Consider the following 19,672-nt stretch of genomic DNA (forward strand, 5'->3'; position numbering starts at 1 on the left):
TTATTTTTGTATTATTTAAATATAATTTGAAATATATATATATATATATATATATATATATATAATATAATTTATGTTGGTGTTATATATTTCACTTGGATGTTATAAGTTGCACTGAATAAATACAGCTGGATAAAACAAAAACTGTGTCTGTCTTCATTTCAGGCTGCAAAGCAACAAAATGTGATTTTAAAGGGGGTTATTCTTTTCTATACCCACTGATATAGCTTTTTTATTTTCAAATTATTTTGGAATGACTTTTGTCAGGGACCTACAATAACCAGTGGATCTGAAAAGAGTTTCCCTTGCAAAGCAGATTGAAGATTGGAGTCTGACTGTTGTGGAGCAGATTCCTGGTTTGGTGTTGTACTCGGATCAGTCACCAGTGCTTCGTCATGGTGAGGAGTATTTTCATAACAAGAAAAGTATATGATCAGTCCATTGGAAATTCATTTGAGAGGATGTAAGTAGGAAGCTAAAATCACACCCTGAAGGGTAAATTTAACAAGATCATATGTTTTACCAATCTTCTCAATAGGTTACTGGGCATCCTACAACATACCTTTCTACTCAGATATTTACCGAATGAGTGGTTATGGTGTGATGTGGGAAAAGTATGGGGAAGACTTCTCATATGACCTCTGTCCACTTGCAAAAATTTTCCGCAGGGACCAGGGGAAAAGTCATTAATCTGGACACCTTGAAATACATTATGAGGTACAATGGTGAGTTTAGGTGCTTTCTTCAGAAATTATTCAAAACTGTTTCTTCAAACTAATCTGCCCTCTTAAATAGTAGCACTCTGTCATATTAGATTACAGAAAAGACCCATATTCAAAGAAGCACCCTTGTGAATCTATCTGCTGCCGAAATGACCTGAGGCTCCGACGACCTCATCCAGGAGGCTGTTATGATACTAAGGTATAGAAATAGGTCGTTTTGGTCAATGTGCTATTATTACATAAAAGCCAGTAAAGTTACAGTGAGATTCTAATGCAGCCTGCATGCCTTTAGGTTACAGATTAATCACATGACCCAGATGTTTTTGGCTGAAGCTGTGAACGGACCCACTACTCAGAATGGTCTTCCACTTTTCTCTTGGAGCCGTTTTAATCAGACAGCTCATCATGGGCTCCCTCAGACCTTCAACTTTATGTTCATCACCATGCAGCCCCTGCTCTTTGGTTCCAGAGATCAAGCCAAGACTGATAGTAGTCTGGTACAGTGTATGAACAGCAGTCTAGAGGATTACAGGTGCAAGACTTGGAAAGCATCTAGCCGACTTTGCATCAGATATTTACAGGCAGCTTCACAAAGTCATTGGGTACATTTCTGTCCCATAAAGCTTTGCAACTGAATGCATAATACTTCCAATCAGTGCTGGGCATATGTTTATGCAATAAAAGACTACAGTAACAATATTTGCTAACTAACTTGACAGTCAAACTGATATGTCTGTGTTAATGACAAAGCTCATGGTCATTAATATTAACAAATTATGAGTAACAAATGTATCAATGCAGTCATTTAAGATTAAGATAAACTGAGCTGAACAACGTCTGCAGTGTCATCAAACTTTTTCACTGGAGAAAAGCAATAGCACGGACAGAGGACTTGATAAGTTAAAAATGTCCTAATGATAGATTTGTTTATTACAAACACATCTTTTCACTTCACAAGATGTTAATTGGAGATGGACTGGAGATGGATTGTTAAGTGTTTATTAGCTGTTTGGACTCTTGTTCTGACGGCACCCATTCACTGCAGAGGATTCACTGGTTAGCAAGTGATGTAATGCTAAATTTGTCAAAATCTGTTCTGATGAAGAAACAAACTCATCTATATCTTAGATGCCCTGAGGGTGAATACATTTTTAGCAAATTTTCATTTTTGGGTGAACTATTCCTTTAAAATTATCAATTATATTAAAGTATTGTACATTTTGTATTATTTATATAAATCTATTCTCTGAGAATAGTCTAGTCTTTGCAAGCTGAATAATTTGTAACTACAGGCTGAATATGATGAATTTACACCAACAATCTACATCATAAATGGATGTTCAATTTTATTTTGTGTTAGAAATGATATATGGGGTCAAAAGTATGAAACCATTAGTAAAAAGGCTTAAAAGTATTAATACCCTTCTAACCCACCTTAATATGCAGAATAGTGGTCGATCGTGTTGGGTTTCAGTGGCCACTTTTTAAAGCTTTTATCTTTGATTCCCCCAACCTTTAATATTATCAGCACAACAAACGGTATTAGACTTGTTCCACTTTTGCTTTACCAGCAGCACTAGATCTGCATCTACTAGCTTACTTAAGTATGTGTAAAACCTGACAATCCTTTTATCAGAATAATTTGAGAATGTACCAAAGAGTAAGTCGATTGTCCTAGACATAGTGCAGAATTTTAAATATCCATTGCTGTTCATACATAAACACACCCAGCAGTCAAAAGTGCATCAACGTGCAAGTGGGCGGGGCGAACACATCGCAGGAAACGAGCCAATCAACTGCCGCGCGTATTCTACTTCCATGAAACGAACAAAACCAGCAGCACGCCGCTTCGCCGCGGGAGACAGAACGGCACCAGAACAGCATCCGAGCCGCACCGACAGTCCGCATACACTCCGCACACCAGCCTCAGTGTAGTACCCTAATGGCAACGGAGGACAAAGGAAAAACGGCGGCGCCTCAGGCTTTACCGGAAACGAGATCCCTTTCAGCAACATACAACAATCTGAACAATAATAACAACAACAATAATAACAACAAAGACAACGAGGGAAGTGAAGGAGCCACAACAGCCACATCCACTACTGTTGAACCCGGTGGGGCTGAAAATATCATAGAAAACGGTTCAACTGTCAATACAACTGGAGGCAATAACGGCAAATGGGTCCGTCTCAACGTCGGGGGGACGGTGTTTCTAACGACACGACAGACGCTGCTAAAGGAACAAACTTCATTTCTGTATCGACTGTGTCAGCAGCAGGACTTACATTCTGACACGGTAAGTGATGTTAGTATATGACTGTGTGTTAATGATGCAGCGGGCGTCTTCAGTCAGATGGATGCGCACGTGCTGCGCTGCTTAATGATGCGGACCCCCAGTGTGTTTGTGCATTTGAGCAGCATCGCAGTTATTAACCAGAAATATCCATATTGTACTCCATGATGCCTTTAGCAGATAATGTGATCTACCTGAAGCTGATTTTGTCCAGTTCTCTTGATGGGCTGATCACCAGATCATCATCAGTAACATACACCCTCAATTTATAAGGTTGAATCTCATGAATTTGTATTTTGCATGCAGATAATAAAGCATATTATTATTATTATTATTATTATTATTATTATTATATTATTATCATTATTATTATTATTATTGACTTGTTTAATATTTAACGAGTTAATAATAATGATGATAATAATAATGAAACTAATCTTTAAGTTATTAATTCAATATAAATAATATTAATACAGTATTTTTTATCAGGATATATTAAAGGCAGTAATTTATGTAATCATATATTATTTTCATTTTATTTATTTTCATTTTAACATTATTTGTGAGCATAGTGTACATGTGTACATTGGTGAGACACACAGCAAATTAAGCATGTAAATCAGGAACGGTCAATTAAAATTCTGTCATCATTTACTCATCCTCATGTCATTCCAAACCTGTGTGTATTCCTTTCTTATGTGGAACACAAAAGAAGATATTTTGAAGAATGTTGGGAACCAACCAACATTGGAGCCTTGAATGGACACAAACATTTCTCCAAATATCTTAAGTAAGTCAGACAGTTTTGGAATGACATGAGGGTGAGTAAATAATTTTTGGGTGGAGTATCCCTTTAAGGTTAGGATACTTCTTGTTAAATGAGGCCTAAAATAATCCAAATAAAGCATCCATATCTTATAGAACTGATCTGTCAGAATGTAGAGCACATGCCAGGAGTTCTAGTGGGACCAAAGCAAATATCACCTTATGCCAACTCTTATGTGAAGTGGGCCTTATCACTGACCCACTGCAATCATTTTTTTTTTTTCTTCTGGCAGCAAAGGTTAATATTTTACATAATTTCATGTTGGCAGATGTCTTTGTGTCTGCTTGGAAGGCCCGAATCTAATAAAACTGGATGTAATTCTAGTTAGATACCAAATATCATTTTCAATATTTCCAATATCTACAACCTGCAATAAGGTACTTATTTCTGTTGTACATTTTAAACATATAACAATGAAAAAATAAAAAAGGCCAGCGGATGGGGAATCTATGGATGATTTTGTATTGAATTGTATTTTTTTGCATATACAAATGGATATCTTTGTGACATGGCACCATATGTTCTTCCTTGTGCCATCATCAATGGTAAATACAGTAACAATTATATATTTTAGTTTTTTGCCTCCATATTACAGTAATAAGTAATTTCTTTATCATGAAAATAATGTAAAAATGCAAATAATGCAAATTATTTTAAGCTTCATCTTCTTAAAGTTACATTTTTTTCTTTTTCTTTTCAATTTTGGGTTGAAATGTTGTGATCTTTACGCATATACAGTATATGCTAATTTTATTTTTAGCTCCCATTTACTCTTACAGCATTAAGGCATAGAAAAAGTATTTGACTTAACAGATTACCGGTACTCTGCCTTCACAGTATCCACTAGGGGTGGAACGCACTAGGACCGCGGTTCGACTTAAATCTGACAACGCATCTGTAATATGGTTTGCTATAAATAACACGTAAAACAAACATGGTTCAGCTATTGTATGTTTCTGTTGATGGATGTGCATTCTGGCTTCCCAATACATTACAAAAACAGCGATGAAAAAAACGTGGACAAACCATTCACTCTTGTTCAATGCGAGTGCCGTATGCTGGAATATGAGCAGTCATTTATTCCGTCATCACCCGGGTGCTGATGCATGCACAGGTGAGACCTGAACAGCACACGTTGATATCTGTGTTTAAAGTAAACTCATTTAAGCCTTGCCAGTTTAAACATTTAAGAGCCAGAAGACACGAGCTCGTGCGCGCAGTGAAAAGATTTGTGCGTGCGCTCATCCGAAGCGCTCAAACCAGCAAATATTAATATTAATATCAAAAAGCAAATATTAAGCTCTCTGAAGTATTGTGTTTGAATGGACAAAAATTGTCAAAATGCCTGTCTTGGTAAGTATCCTATAGCAGACATAGCTGGCTGAACGTACTTACAGCATCTTAAAGTGACAGTACTTTCTTAATATTAATCAAACAGCAACAAAGAAATCACACACTGCTCTTGATTTAATAGCTTTTGTAACTTTAATAAAGATTCATCTTTAATTTATACAGTCAAATATGCAATGCTGTTTTACATTTCATTACTTTATTCAATTTCTGTACCTAAAAACGAATGTTAGACCTACCTAAAAAAAAACTGATAATCACCGTTTATTTTATTTGTATCTTTACTCTACTGTATTTATTTGTGCTGTTGCTTGTAGTTAGATAGATTATTCTTATTTTCTTTATTTTTATTTGACAGTATAGTTTTTGCCTAAACATAACACGTACTGTACCGTACCGAAACCGTGACCCTAAAAACCGCGGTACAAACCGAACCGTGAGTAAGTTGAACCTTTCCACCCCTAGTATCCACCCACTCCCAAGCTCTCCTCTTATGTTCCCTCTTATTCCACACTCAAAGCACCTCCATCTCCACAGTAAGTGATGAGGCACAGACGATCTCCCATCACAGCTCAGTTATTACTAGCCACTGCGGTGTTGTGTGCTCTCTCACTGCTCATGTCACTCTTCTAATGAGATTAGAGTCATGGCACCTCGAAGACTTCCAGCCCTCTGCACAAAAATATCTATGGAGGCTTCTCTGTTCTATTCCTGGCCTAGTCTGTTCTTCATTGGTAGTTTACATGCATTTTTCCTTTTCAAAGAGTTTAAGTTTATATAGTTAAATTATTGTATAATCGATGTGTTGAGTAGGGGTGCTCCGATTGATCGGCTACCGATCACTATCGGCCGATAATCGCTTTGGGATGATTGATCGGTAGTCTCTAAAAAGGCCGATCTCAAAAAAACGATCTCAAGCCTGCCGTCAGAGGTTTGGCACGACATGCAGCTGCACGTCTCGGTCTCTGTCCAGCGCGGGTGAAATAATTATAATGCTGAAGGTGAGGTACTCACCTTCATATGTCTTAATTAAATAACTTATAAAGTAATTTGAAAACCTTGTGTGAGACGTAATTTCACAAACAGCGCAGCTCTAAATGCAGAGCACTAATTCCGAGTATGGGTCACCATACTTGGCCACATGTCATGTCACTTTATTATTGTTTCTCCTCTATTCCCCCCTCCTTTCTGAAACACTCAAAGATTTTTACAAAGCTCATCGGTCTGAAAAGCGAGGTGTGCTCTGATTGGCCAGCTATCCAGTGCATTGTGCGATCTTTTAACGATTAATCGTGCAGCTCTAAATGCAGAGCACTAATTCCGAGTATGGGTCACCATACTTGGCCACATGTCATGTCACTTTATTATTGTTTCTCCTCTATTCCCCCCTCCTTTCTGAAACACTCAAAGATTTTTACAAAGCTCATCGGTCTGAAAAGCGAGGTGTGCTAAAGAGAAAGGAAAAATTTAAATCGCATCATATGACCCCTTTAAGACGTGTCTTACTTTTTTGTCATGAGGTGGTTTTGACTAATGAATATTATTAGCTAGTTCAACATTTTGAATGAGTATGTGCATAAGCCAGTATTGATGAAGTTTAAATAATTTTTTCGGCTTTCTTGTAGCATGCTGTGAGGCTTTGCGTGGCACAGGTTATTATGCAGTTCTGTTTTGAAATTTAATAAGCTCTTTATTTGCCTAGCAGGTATTTCCCATGGGATGCAGCTAGTTCCCCATCTGGACCTGGGCCCAGTTGCATGAAAGTCCTTAAGTAATTTGACTTGGGGGTATCCCTGAGGGAGAAAAAATCCCTGAGATAAGGGATTTCTTTAGGAGCTTTGCAACAAACGTCTTAACTGTCACCCTTACCTAAGTGTTTATACTAAGCATTTCACGGAAGTTTCTGGCAACATACGGCAATGGGCGCCGCGGTTACTATAGTTACTACATCTCACAATAAACAGATATGTATACATATCCATGACAATAAACAGAACATAATGAAATACAAACCTAACTAACTAAAACACAGACAGACACTAAATAAACATGAGCGCTGCTGTTTCTGTGCTACTTTGTGTACAGTCGTTACCGAGGAAACCGCTTTGTTTCTTCAGTGAAAGCGCCTCCTGCTGACCAATGATGGAAAATTTACCAAATGTGAAAATTAACCCATGTTTTGATGCTGCAAACACGCAGAGTTGTAAATGTGAACAGGTGGATCGACAAGATAATACATTATAAAAATCTAAACAATTAAGACAAATTATATTTATATTGTTATTTAATTAATGTAATAATTGATTAATAATAATTGTTTAAATTGATATCATAATTGATACAACTCGTCCATTTACTTAAAAATGGATATAAAACTTTGTTTTGTGAAAACCTGTAAGTCATGGTTTTTACAGTCATTTTACGGTTTAATATGTTACCATAGTCATTGCCCTACTGCGCTATTTTATTTGTGCAGGTCTTAAAAAATGTCTTAAGTCTTACATTTGAGTTTAAAAATCCTGCAGATACTGAGTTTAAGATGACTTAAGGGAGATCTTTTGGTCCCTTAAATTTATTAAGGTGAAATGGTTAAGGACTTTGTAGCAACACTTAAGGGAACACTTAAATAATTAAGAGGAATACTTAATGGCAGCCTTAAGGTTCCTTAAGTTGACCCTTAGGTTTTTTCTTGCAACCCAAGTTTCACTAAGGGCTCCCTTAACTTTATAACTAAGGGATTTCTTAGCATAAGGGCTTTCATGCAACCGGGCCCTGGTTCTTATACTTCATTGTGCAACTGCAGAGTTTAATGTTAATGCAAGATGAGCACAGACAGATAACGGACACGTCTGATGTTGAATTTTGTGCGTTTACTACATATACAGTAGAATTATGTGTAAAATCCTCTTGTTCTTGTGAAGTGCTGAGCTCACTGCAGGAGTCATGTGCAGGTGTTGTCATGCCTGCTGTCAAGTCTAGTCATGTCTTGTGTGAGGCTGTCTGCTGCACTTGCTGTTTCGAAAATGGGATTTTTCTGTGTGAGTGCAAATCATGTTCTGTGCTATTATTGTCTGAGATTTTGTGCAGCTAATGAAAATATTTGTTGATGCTTTTTCAACTGTGTCATAATTAGTTTGTTGTCTATGTATGTTGTTCGTGTCCATGTTGTGAATCTGGAGCGAGTCACATGCAGGGTCCAAAATGAATGGATGGTTAAATAAGAAAATTTACCAAGCATAAATATTTCATATGGGCCATGCAACTGTATTTAGCATTATTTATTTTAAACTATATACTACTGCTCAAATTAAAAATAATAATACTTTTATTTAGCAAGGTCATGTTAAATTGATCAAAAATGACATTTATAATTTTACAAAATGTTTCTGTTTTAAATAATGCTGTTCTTTTTAACTTTCTATTCATCGAAGAATCCTGAAAAAATGATCACAGTTTCTACAAAAAAGCAGTTTTCAGAATTGATAATAACAAGAAATATTTCTTGAACAAAATAAGCATATTAGAATGATTTCTGAAGGATCACGTGACACTGAAAACTGGAGTAATATACCATAACAGAAAAATATAAAATAAAAAATATATATATTTTAAGTGGTAATAATATTACAAATATGAATGTTTTCAATGTATTTTTGATCAAAAGCTGCAGCCATTTCTTACTTGCCAAAGCCATTACCTCTGTTTTTGTGCTCGGTGGGTGTTCATTTTCTATACATGATAAATAACTTTGTGTAGGTAGGTATGTTGTTCATGTTCATGTTGTGAATCTGCAATGAGTTATCTCATTTATGCTTTCTTCTTTCTCTATTAAAGTGTTTTTAGAACATTGCAGAGCCTCTATTCAGTCTTGAGCCTTCTGTTACGCCAACATCTTCCTCTTTCTTTTTACCTTTTTCACTCTAGTGCGCTTCTGTGCACTCCCTTTTTTTCTTATTGCTCTTTGTGGGTTTTGAGTGCTCATGCCCTGGGCTCAGTTGTGTAATGTTCTCTGTAGGGCATTTTGTAAACTACATGATGTCCTGCTCTTGCTAGAGCTGTGCCGAGCTCTTAAGGTTAATTCATTGCAGAGAGGAGACCCTCAGCCATTCTGGGACAATGACTGTGACCTGCGCTCACTGCCACTTTCCACATGCCCTTTCCTTTAATGTTCTTTTCTCTCTTGTGCCAAGTCACATTTTTATCCCCTGGGGTTATGTACTGCTCAGTGCATCCTGTACATCAGTTAAACAGCTTCAGCACTGAGTCAGTGGTACATTTGCATAGGGAATTTCCTGACAGTCACCACATTATTAATATTAGTAAAATGTTAAATGCATTATGATTAAACAATGTGTATTTATTTTTAAATAAATTTTATATTAGGCCTACATATTTGATGAAATAATATTTATACAGCAAATAATGAAATATCTCATTATTGAGGGAGCTATGATCTCTTTGTGTAGGATGAAACTGGTGCTTATGTGATTGACCGAGACCCCACCTATTTTGGTCCCATACTCAACTATCTGCGACATGGGAAGCTGGTTTATAACAAGGAGTTGGCAGAAGAAGGTCTGTTAATTCACTTTCTTAACAGTTGTTAGTCTATGCTTTTTAAAAATGGGTGGTCATATTTTAATATTATACTGTATAATATATATTTAATATTAACACATCATAATTAGGAATGCATCGGTACCATATGATTTTATTTTATTTATTTTTTTAATTTATCAGTACTATTTGACTTATTTTATTAGTATTAATATACTATTATATTATTAATATTTTGATATTTTATATTTAAGTTTTCATTTATTTTAGTTTCTTTTCGTAAGTGTTTTTTATATTTATATTTAGTTTTTATTAATTTTTATTTTAGTTTTATAAATTTTTGTACTTTCAGTTAGTTGTCATGACAAAATTTCACATTTTCGTTTAGTTTAAGGTTTTTACCTATTATTTATATTTAATTTTATTATGGTTTTATTTTAAATTATGATTTTTTTTTTTTTTTATAGTTTTAGTTAACAGCACTATTAGCTGATTTTGGGTATTTAATTGTACATTCTCATTTCCCCTGTTTTTTTTATTTAGATTACCTTTGCCTTCATCTAATTTGATCTTTAAAAAGACTAATAATTGAAAAACACTGTTGAATATAATATTGAGCAAATCTTAAAATGAATATCCATTTTTCATACTGTACATTATAATGTAGTGATGCCTAAATTCACTTTTAGCATTTACAACAATTCATTTTAGTTAGTGTTTTATGTTTAATGCATTTGGAATTTCAATATTGGAGCATATCTTGTCAAAACAACGCATAACTGAAACAAAATCCAATTTCAGTTTTTAAAAGCAAAGTGTGTCTGTGCCTTCAGGTGTCTTGGAGGAGGCAGAATTCTACAACATCACACCGCTGATTAAATTAATCAAAGAGCGGATTCTTGAGCGAGACTCCAAGGCCACACAGGTAATGAGCAGGGCCTTTATCATGCCTCCACGTACCTTTCCCCAAAAAAATAGCATTCATTTTTTTTCATAAGTATCCATTTTTTTCAGTTTCTTCACTTTCTCAGCACTGTATTTCTGTCCATCTCAGTTTCTACTGTACATTAATGACTATATTTGCGTGCTTATGCAACAGCCGTCGGTTTCCCACCCACTCTTGCTTTTCTTTTCATACTTGCCTTTTGGCATCATCCTCTACTTCCCACCACATTCCTTTTTTACACTTCACCAGTCTTCACCCTCTCTCTCGGTCTCTCATACAGCAGGTACCACCAAAGCATGTTTACCGGGTGTTGCAGTGTCAGGAAGAGGAGCTGACCCAGATGGTGTCCACCATGTCTGACGGCTGGAAGTTTGAGCAGGTCAGCGTGCGCACCTGCCGAAAACCCCGCCCCGGACTGCTCTGGACTGTGGGTTGGACTGACACTGAGTCGATTTCCCTTCCCCTGATCCTAATGCTCCCAGTGTCCAATTCTCCCCTCAGATTCAGAGTCCAGTAACGTAGCTACCGTGTGAAATTGAACTTTTTGCCATTTGTATTCAACTGGATTTTACATGGTCAGTTTCACCAAACGCTTTTAATCATATGTGACCCTGGACCACAAAACCAGTCTTAAGTCGCTGGGGTATATTTGTAGCAATAGCCAAAAAAACATTGTATGGGTCAAAATTATCGATTTTTCTTTCATGCCAAAATTCATTAGGATATTAAGTAAAGATCATGTTCCATGAAGATATTTTATAAAATTCCTACCATAAATATATCAAAACTTAATTTTTGATTAGTAATATGCATTGCTAAGAACTTAATTTGGACAACTTTCAGATTCCAGATTTTCAAATAGTTGTATCTCGGCCAAATATTGTCCTATCCTAAAAAACCATACATCAATGGAAAGCTTATTTATTCAGCTTTCAGATGATGTATACATCTCAATTTCAAGAAATTGACCCTTACTGGTTTTGTGGTCCAGGGTCACATATTATGCGTTTGTTTGTTTTTTTTGTAAAATGACAAATTATGTGATATTATTCCAGCTTTGTTGGTATGTAGTTTTGCGTATCCTCAATGATATTGTGCACTTTAGACATGAGCAAAACTACATATTTTGAAGTAATACGGCTGATTTATGGTCCACCATATACCAATCAGACGTGTTTCTTAAAGGGACAGTTCACCTAAAAATGCAAATTCTGTCATTTTACTCAGTGTCATGTTGTTCCAAACCTGTATGCATTTCTTTCTTCTGTGAAACACAAAATAATTTTTCAGGAACATTGGTAATCAAAAAATTCCATTTGTATGGACAAAAAAAACAAAAACAAACAGATGTTTCTCAAAATATCTTCTTTTGTGCTGCACAGAAGAAAGAAAGTCATATGGGTTTGGAACAACATAAGGGGGAGTAAATGATGACAATGTTCATTTTTGAGCAAACTATCTATTTAAACTAGCCCCTTGCAGTGCAGTGCTCATGGTGTGAGACACTGAAAAACAGCGTGAGACATGATGCAACATCCAAAAACATCCACCTGCATGTGTACATAGACCAACATTTAAAAGGTTCAACATTTAAATATATCAATGCTAAATAAACCTTTTATTACAAAAAATTATTAGTTTACACTAGTGCTGTCATTCGATTAAAAAAAAATTAAGTAATTATTAATTTAATTAATTAAAAAAAAACTCACACATTTTTCCTGAAATTAATCATGATTATTCCCACGTAACATTAAAGTTTTTAAATATAATTTTATATTGCAAATATAAAAAAAAATATATTGCTAATTAATGTAAAAAACAACATACAGTATATTTTTTTTATAATTGTTTAATGGCATTTTTTAATGTCTAAGGATGAGTATCACTGTTACCAATATTACTGATGTCTCTAGGAAATAGTTTTTTTCCCCCCTAATATTTAACCATTGACTATAGCCATTTAACATTACAGTAGCTATAATTGAGAGCTATCAATTTTAACATTAGACTCTATAAAATAACAGCTTTTAGTGAACGTAAAACAATCTTCACATAAACCCATTATAATAAACATAGGCGCGGGAAGTGGGGGTGCTGAGGGTGCTGCAGCACCCCCTGTTTTTTTCTGTGTGCAACTGTTTAACTGTTGGGAATTTAAAAAAACGGAGCGTCTACTTGCCTTGGCAGAGGCTATTTACACTAACTGCACCCACGAACGTGTGATTGGGATAGTCAACATTACAAAAGTCTCATCAATAGTCCGATTCAGTGGTGTAGATGGTTAAGCATGTGCCATAGGCTACTCCTTTTGACGTGATAGACCCGGGTTCGAATCTGCCTTTTGGCGAACTTTTTTTCTCCCTTTTCAAATTTCAAATCACATCAGAAAAGTATTCATTTTTAATAAAAATGAAGGAAATAATCAAAAAGTTGAAAATAAAGTATCGGGTAGGGTTAGGGTAGGTGTAGGGAGGGCTTTTGTCCCAATAAGGTGGCATCCATTTAATAATTTGAATTATAATTCAAATTTACACTCAATAAGTTATTATTGCATACTGTTTTATAATGTATTACAATGCTGAGGTGCAGATAATTGCCACTTGCAACAAGTAATTAGCAGAATATCCTGCTATTTTAACATAGTATAATAGAATCTATAGCTATTTGCACATATGTAAATAGCATATGATATCACAAAAAAATATTGCTATTTTCACAAAGTGTAAATAGCCTCTGTCGCCCCCCCGCGCGTACAGCACCTCCAACCTAAAACGTCTTCCCACGCCCCTGATAATAAATGTCATATTTAGCTACCTGTGCCCTTCAGCAAGTAGGAAATATACAGAAATCTGTTTTATAATGTATTACAATGCTGAGGTGCAGATAATTGCCACTTGCAACAAGTAATTAGCAGAATATCCTGCTATTTTAACATAGTATAATAGAATCTATAGCTATTTGCACATATGTAAATAGCATATGATATCACAAAAAAATATTGCTATTTTCACAAAGTGTAAATAGCCTCTGTCGCCCCCCCGCGCGTACAGCACCTCCAACCTAAAACGTCTTCCCACGCCCCTGATAATAAATGTCATATTTAGCTACCTGTGCCCTTCAGCAAGTAGGAAATATACAGAAATTGAATGAAGTAATCAAACACTAAATTCTGAATTAAATCTAGATGAATCCTTAAAGCTCTTTTTTTCTTTTGTTCTTTGATTGACAGACATCACAGCAGCTGGTTATATGGTTATTTGGCTGCTTTAAGAGCTGCCGCTGCTGAACATGACGCGGATCTGACAAGCATCGTATTTTCACAACTCTTTATCTTTTCTGGCCTGCTTGAGGTTTAAAGTCTCTACTAATGAGCTGACGGGTTGAATCGGGTGTGTTAGATGAGGGAGACAGTGCTGGGCTGCTCCAGTGCATCTCAGAGGCATGTTCTTAAATGTGACTCGTATATAACAAATACTTACATGCATGCACAGTTTTAAGGCAGCTTTAATCGCCTTTTTTTGGGTAACTTTATGACTTAACAGACATCATAACTATGACATTGCATGCTCATAGTTTCATCTGTGCTTTATAGCGATATAGAACTTTAATATAATACGGAGCATGTGCTACGAGCACAGTATAACAGCTGACAGGACAGGAAAATTGGTTTTTACTGACATATGGCCTGACAACATCTCATCTAACAGTTCACTGTTGTTCTACTGAAGCTCCCTCGTCACCTGCACCTTTTCCGTGTGTGTTTGACTAGCACCTGGCGCTGAGGTGAAGTTGGAGTGCGTGTCTGAAAAGACTCCCATTTGATGTGGCCGTAAAGACGTTCTGCGTCTAAATAGAAAGAGACAGAAGCAGCAGTTGTGAGTGGGGTGGCCAACCCTAGCTCCGCCTCTGTGTTAATTGCATTAAATATTTTTAAAGCCGTTAAACTGAAAAAATGTATCACATGCGTTAACGCGCTAATTTTGACAGCACTAATTTACACGAAAATTATGCATCCATTGTGAAAAATCATGCAAACATTATTCACACCAGGCTTAAGCACTATCAGCACTATCAATATGTTAAACTCCTCTCTGAGAAGTTGTCTCTTTAATTATTTTGCTTTAAAGCACAGCCATTTACATTGGATTTACATTGCATCTAAATCAAACTGAAAAGAAAAACTAGGTAAAGCTCACAAATAGTCTGTTGGTAAACGACTAGTTGCCCAACTTCTAATCTCTAAGGAAGCAATGAAGATGGTTTTGGCACAGCTGACCAGGCATTGCATCCATCTTGATGTTTTCCTTCCTTTTCCTTTCCTCCAATCTCAAGTACCTCTCATGATGAAAGACCTCTCTCTCTCTCTCTCTCTCTCTCTCTCTCTCTCTCTCTCTCTCTCGTCTGTGTGTGTGTGTGTATTTGCTTAATTTTCTAGGGATGTGTTGTAGTACATACAGATGGAAAGATTGTAGAGGAGGAGCTTAATTCAATATTTCATGAAGGACGGTCAGAAGGGGGCCATGGTTTGCGTGATTAGTTTTGTGCTTATATTCGAATTTAGGTACAAAACTGCATGTTTTAGTCGCACCTGCACTGATTGTGAATTCCATGCTCTGTGTTTCTTTCTGTGTGGTGAGGGAGGTAATTGATGGAGTTTTGTGTTGAGCCAGGACTCCTCCAATCTCAAGTACCTCTCATGATGAAAGACCTCTCTCTCTCTCTCTCTCTCTCTCTCTCTCTCTCTCTTTCTTGGCTGTTACTTGCTTTTCAAGATGGTGAACATTGGCTCATCTTACAGCTATGGAACAGAGGACCAGGCTGAATTTCTCTGTGTGGTGTCAAAAGAGCTGCATACCTCAGGTGGAGGTTTGGGGACAGAGCAGAGCCACAAGACTAAGGTTGGAAGACCTACAGACACATAAACTCATTTTATGCTCTCCGTGCCAGCTCACAAACGCTGTAAAGCACAGTGACTCATTCCTCCAAAACATGCTTACAACCTACAAAATCTGCATCTTTTCATCTCATTCCACATCAATAGCCTTGAGATCCATTTGCACACCTACTCTTCACATATTCATAAATCTTTTTCATTTTTTTTTTTTTGCTATGCCATCATCTGTCGTGCTGCAATCCCTCCGGTTTCTGTTCACCCTGTTGTCCACTCATAACGCAACTAGACCTCGGACACACAGGAGGAGGATGGAGCGAGGGAGGAAGAGGAGGAGCAAGAGGGAGAGAGAAATGCCACCCCCAATGAGTGGATTAGAGATTAGCAGAAACATGTGTCAAAGGAATTGGTGAGGAAATGCCGTCATGTTGGTTGTATTAGTGGAAGATGTCTTTAATCTAGCAGTCAGAAGGTTTCTGTAAATTGCATTTCAGTGCACCAAATTAAACGATCTCATATAAACAACAGTAAATCTATATCAAATTTTTTGACTGTAAAAATAGTCCTCTCGTGTAAGGTTGTAGTTTTACTTGCCTTTTATGAGAACAGTGCACTGAAATGGAATAGCCAGAAATATTACTAGAAACTCCCAAGCATGATTTTCCCTCGTAAGTAACTTATCCATAAAACACAATTCATAAGTGTGCAGACAATCTATTGTGCCACTTGAATAAATGTAGCTTTAAAATGGGATTTTTAGCACAGGTCATCAGACCAGAAATGGTGACCGAATGACTCCTCAATATTTAGCACAGCATCTGTTCCATAAATTGCCATTGTGTCACTGCCATCTCCACCCATATCCACATCTTCAGCAAAAATTATCTTTGTATTACATGGAATATACAAGGAGGCATATTTCACAATCTACACTATCCATATCAGGAATTATTAGTAATTATATATTTCTGTAGCTATACTCTACCGTTAAAAAGTTTGGGGTCTGTAATATTTTTTTATGTTTTTGACTTCCCCTATGCTTACCCAAGGCTGCATTTATTTGATCAAAAATACAGTAAAACTGTAATATTGTAAAATATTATTACAATTTAAAATAGCTGTTTTCTGTTTTAAAGGGGTCATGAAATGGAGAATCAAAATGTTCTTGATGTTTACAAATGTAAGAGATTACTCTACCATAAAAACATACTGCAAGTTTCAGAACTAAAAACTCCCAAGTTTAAAATATGAATTATTCTTTTATACCCTTCTGAAATGCCCGGATTTGAAATCGAGAGAATCGTGACATCAGGTGTCGCAATCAAGGAGGTGGATTCTGAACAACAAATGTCGGTCCATCAATCACAAGAGCGATATTGCCATTTGATAAAGATGTCGAGTAAGACCGTCAAACTCAGACGTTGTTCTGTCAGTGGATATTACAGAGACCCTAAAGGGACCTTTGCAAAAATAAAAAATACACAGAATGTTTTTTATTTTTTTGCAAAGGTCCCTTTAGGCCGGGGCTCTGTAGGATGTAAAGAAACTGCACCTCCAAAAACTTTGCATAGCCTTCCTATGCATGGCAGAAGTTTATTTTTAATGATGTGCCTAACTTAAAAATAAAGTTCTCGTTTGTTTTTCACATTTTACAACAGACTTTTTTTTTTTTTTTAAATGCTGCTGGTTTTTCAAATGATCTTTTATTAAACAATACGGCAATTCTGAGGCAATGCAGGTAAATGCATTTATTTTTAGTCTTATTCGTCAAACCAACATTTAACGCTGTAAGTGTTGCTAATACAATCAGTAAATAAATGGATATGGTGCAATGAAGTTAGCCAATCACAGCAGTGGGCTTTTACTTCTGTTTCTGCAGTTTTTAACGGAGAGTGAAAATGAGGATTTTTACAAATATTAGACCTTTTTGGTACAAAAAAACGTTGCAAACTTTATGAACCTTGAGAAACATGCTATAAAAATCTGAAACCGCATTTTATGACCCCTTTACTACATTTTTAAAATGTAATTTATTCCTGTGTCGCGAAGCTGAATTTTCAGCAGCCATTACTGCAGTCTTCAGTGTCACATGATCCTTCAGAAATCATAATAATATGCTGATTTGGTGCTGTGCTGCTAAATATTTTTGTGGATACTGTGATACTTTTTTCAGGATACTTTGAATACCAATAAGATTCAGAAGAACAGCATTTATTTGAAATCTTTTGTGACATTATAAATGTATTTGTCCCTTTTGGTCAATTTAATGCAATTAATTTATAAATTTATATTTAAAAAAATCTTACTGACCACAAACACTTGAACGGTAGTGTATTTCTGTGTCTATAAGCTCTTTTCCAACTCTCTTGCAGCTGTTCCAGATCCATGGGTCCCGGATGTAGGATACAAAGAAATTTATTTTTCTAGATATCCATTTATTGCTGTTTTTATAGCCATACTTTTTTAGATTTGTTGACTTGAACAACGGGTATTAGCGGGAAACAAGAACTTCACATCCAGCAGCAAAAAATGTTATTGTTTTAAATTGAAATGTTCCTGAAAGTAAAAGGTACCCAAGGTATTAAAAAAGACACAGTTCCTTACAGTCTCTGTCTTAGTACATGGCCTGTTACCAAAGAGTGCAACCTAGTTATAGGATACTTCACTAAATATAAAGCGTTTAAACAAAAACTAAAGAACTTAGTCTGGTTTAGTCAGGAAATACATTGTCATGAAGGATGGAAAGACTGTGTGAATATGAGACTGTAATCAGTTATTTAGTATTTAGAGTTTAGGTTTTGCACTTTTACTTTAGCAGAAGAAGGGCGGCTCTGCTACATGAACAGATCATGTTCTGTTCTGTTCCTTTTAGCATCAGCTGTGGGTACAGTGCCAGCAGTGTCACCCTGGCAGACCACCAGCAGTGCACTTTAGCCACATTTAAAGTCTGCGGCGGTTCATTTTGATAGTCGTTGGCACCAGCTAGAAGGTCAGGGTGTCATTAGAGGTCATAATATTACAGGGCTCGGGATGTTGTGGTTCTGGTTGTGTTTGTTTGCTGTTTATGGATTTTTAATAGGTCCTGGGCAGAGTTTACTTCAAATGAAGTTCAGATAATGTGCTGGATTATGTGTTTTGTGTGAAGGCTTGATTTCTTTCAAAGGAACAAAGCATGGCAATCAAAATCGTTCAAATCAACATGCCTCAATTCAACAAATGATCAATCACCTTTTTGCTCCCTACAGCCATGCATATTAGCATTCTTTGGGATTTTTATGTGCTGTGGGCTGGTTTGCATGCCTAAGCTTGTTTATTATTAAATATGCTGTAGGTTTGCACAAATTTGCAAAGATACAGTGCCCCCAAAACATGTTTGGACACTTAAGCCACAGTTAAATTAAATATGTATGAATGTGATTGCATTATATAACAGAATAGCAAACCAAGTGGCTGATAGCCCTAGCACACTTTTCAAGCAAAACAGTTCTGCGAAGGATGTTTATTAGGTTTTTGTAGTTACTCTGATAGGACACCTAAGCCATGGGAAACTGGTTTCATTTATCATATATTTTAGCATATATATATATATATATATATATACATATATACAGTATATATATATATATATATATATATATGCTAAAAATAGCCTTGGGACCAGTCGATTAAAAATCATTTAAAGAAATGCTTAGTTCTGAGAAAAGGTCATGCTTCATTTGTTTGCAGATGCCACTTGGTTTGATATTTACTATTTAATGCAGTAAAATTCATTTTTAAATGCGTTTTAAATGTCACTTAAGTGTTTAGAAACTGTATTTGAATGGGTCAAATAATTTTTGTCATGTTTGATGACAGCATTATCAGTCAAAACTGACTTTAAAGTGTCTTTTTGTCAACATATATATATATATATATATATATATATATATATGCTAAAAATAGCCTTGGGACCAGTCGATTAAAAATCATTTAAAGAAATGCTTAGTTCTGAGAAAAGGTCATGCTTCATTTGTTTGCAGATGCCACTTGGTTTGATATTTACTATTTAATGCAGTAAAATTCATTTTTAAATGCGTTTTAAATG

At 35.9% G+C, this 19,672-nt stretch overlaps 1 protein-coding gene and 1 pseudogene across 4 annotated transcripts; both read left to right on the forward strand.

The window, feature by feature from the left end:
* Positions 1 to 1,343, forward strand: part of LOC107692089 (phospholipase B-like 1) — a 12,953-nt pseudogene extending 11,610 nt beyond the window's left edge.
* A 1,162-nt stretch (positions 1,344 to 2,505) lies between these two features.
* kctd17 (potassium channel tetramerization domain containing 17) lies at positions 2,506 to 18,915 on the forward strand. Of its 4 annotated transcripts, none has more exons than XM_016490953.1 (7): positions 2,506 to 3,018; positions 9,658 to 9,766; positions 10,582 to 10,673; positions 10,975 to 11,121; positions 15,470 to 15,595; positions 15,878 to 15,997; positions 17,961 to 18,915. In XM_016490953.1, exons 1-6 carry the CDS (start codon positions 2,665 to 2,667, stop codon positions 15,971 to 15,973), a joined length of 924 nt encoding a protein of 307 aa, XP_016346439.1. In that variant the 5' UTR covers positions 2,506 to 2,664; the 3' UTR covers positions 15,974 to 15,997; positions 17,961 to 18,915. The 4 variants fall into 4 exon arrangements, with proteins under 4 accessions (XP_016346439.1, XP_016346441.1, XP_016346440.1 ...); XM_016490955.1 differs by having other exon boundaries at positions 10,975 to 11,073; XM_016490954.1 differs by lacking the exon at positions 17,961 to 18,915 and adding an exon at positions 16,725 to 16,966.
* The last annotated feature ends 757 nt before the right edge of the window (positions 18,916 to 19,672 follow it).

This window comes from Sinocyclocheilus anshuiensis, unplaced genomic scaffold (genome assembly GCF_001515605.1).
Source record: "Sinocyclocheilus anshuiensis isolate Anshui unplaced genomic scaffold, SAMN03320099.WGS_v1.1 scaffold726, whole genome shotgun sequence".
NCBI lineage: Eukaryota > Metazoa > Chordata > Actinopteri > Cypriniformes > Cyprinidae > Sinocyclocheilus > Sinocyclocheilus anshuiensis.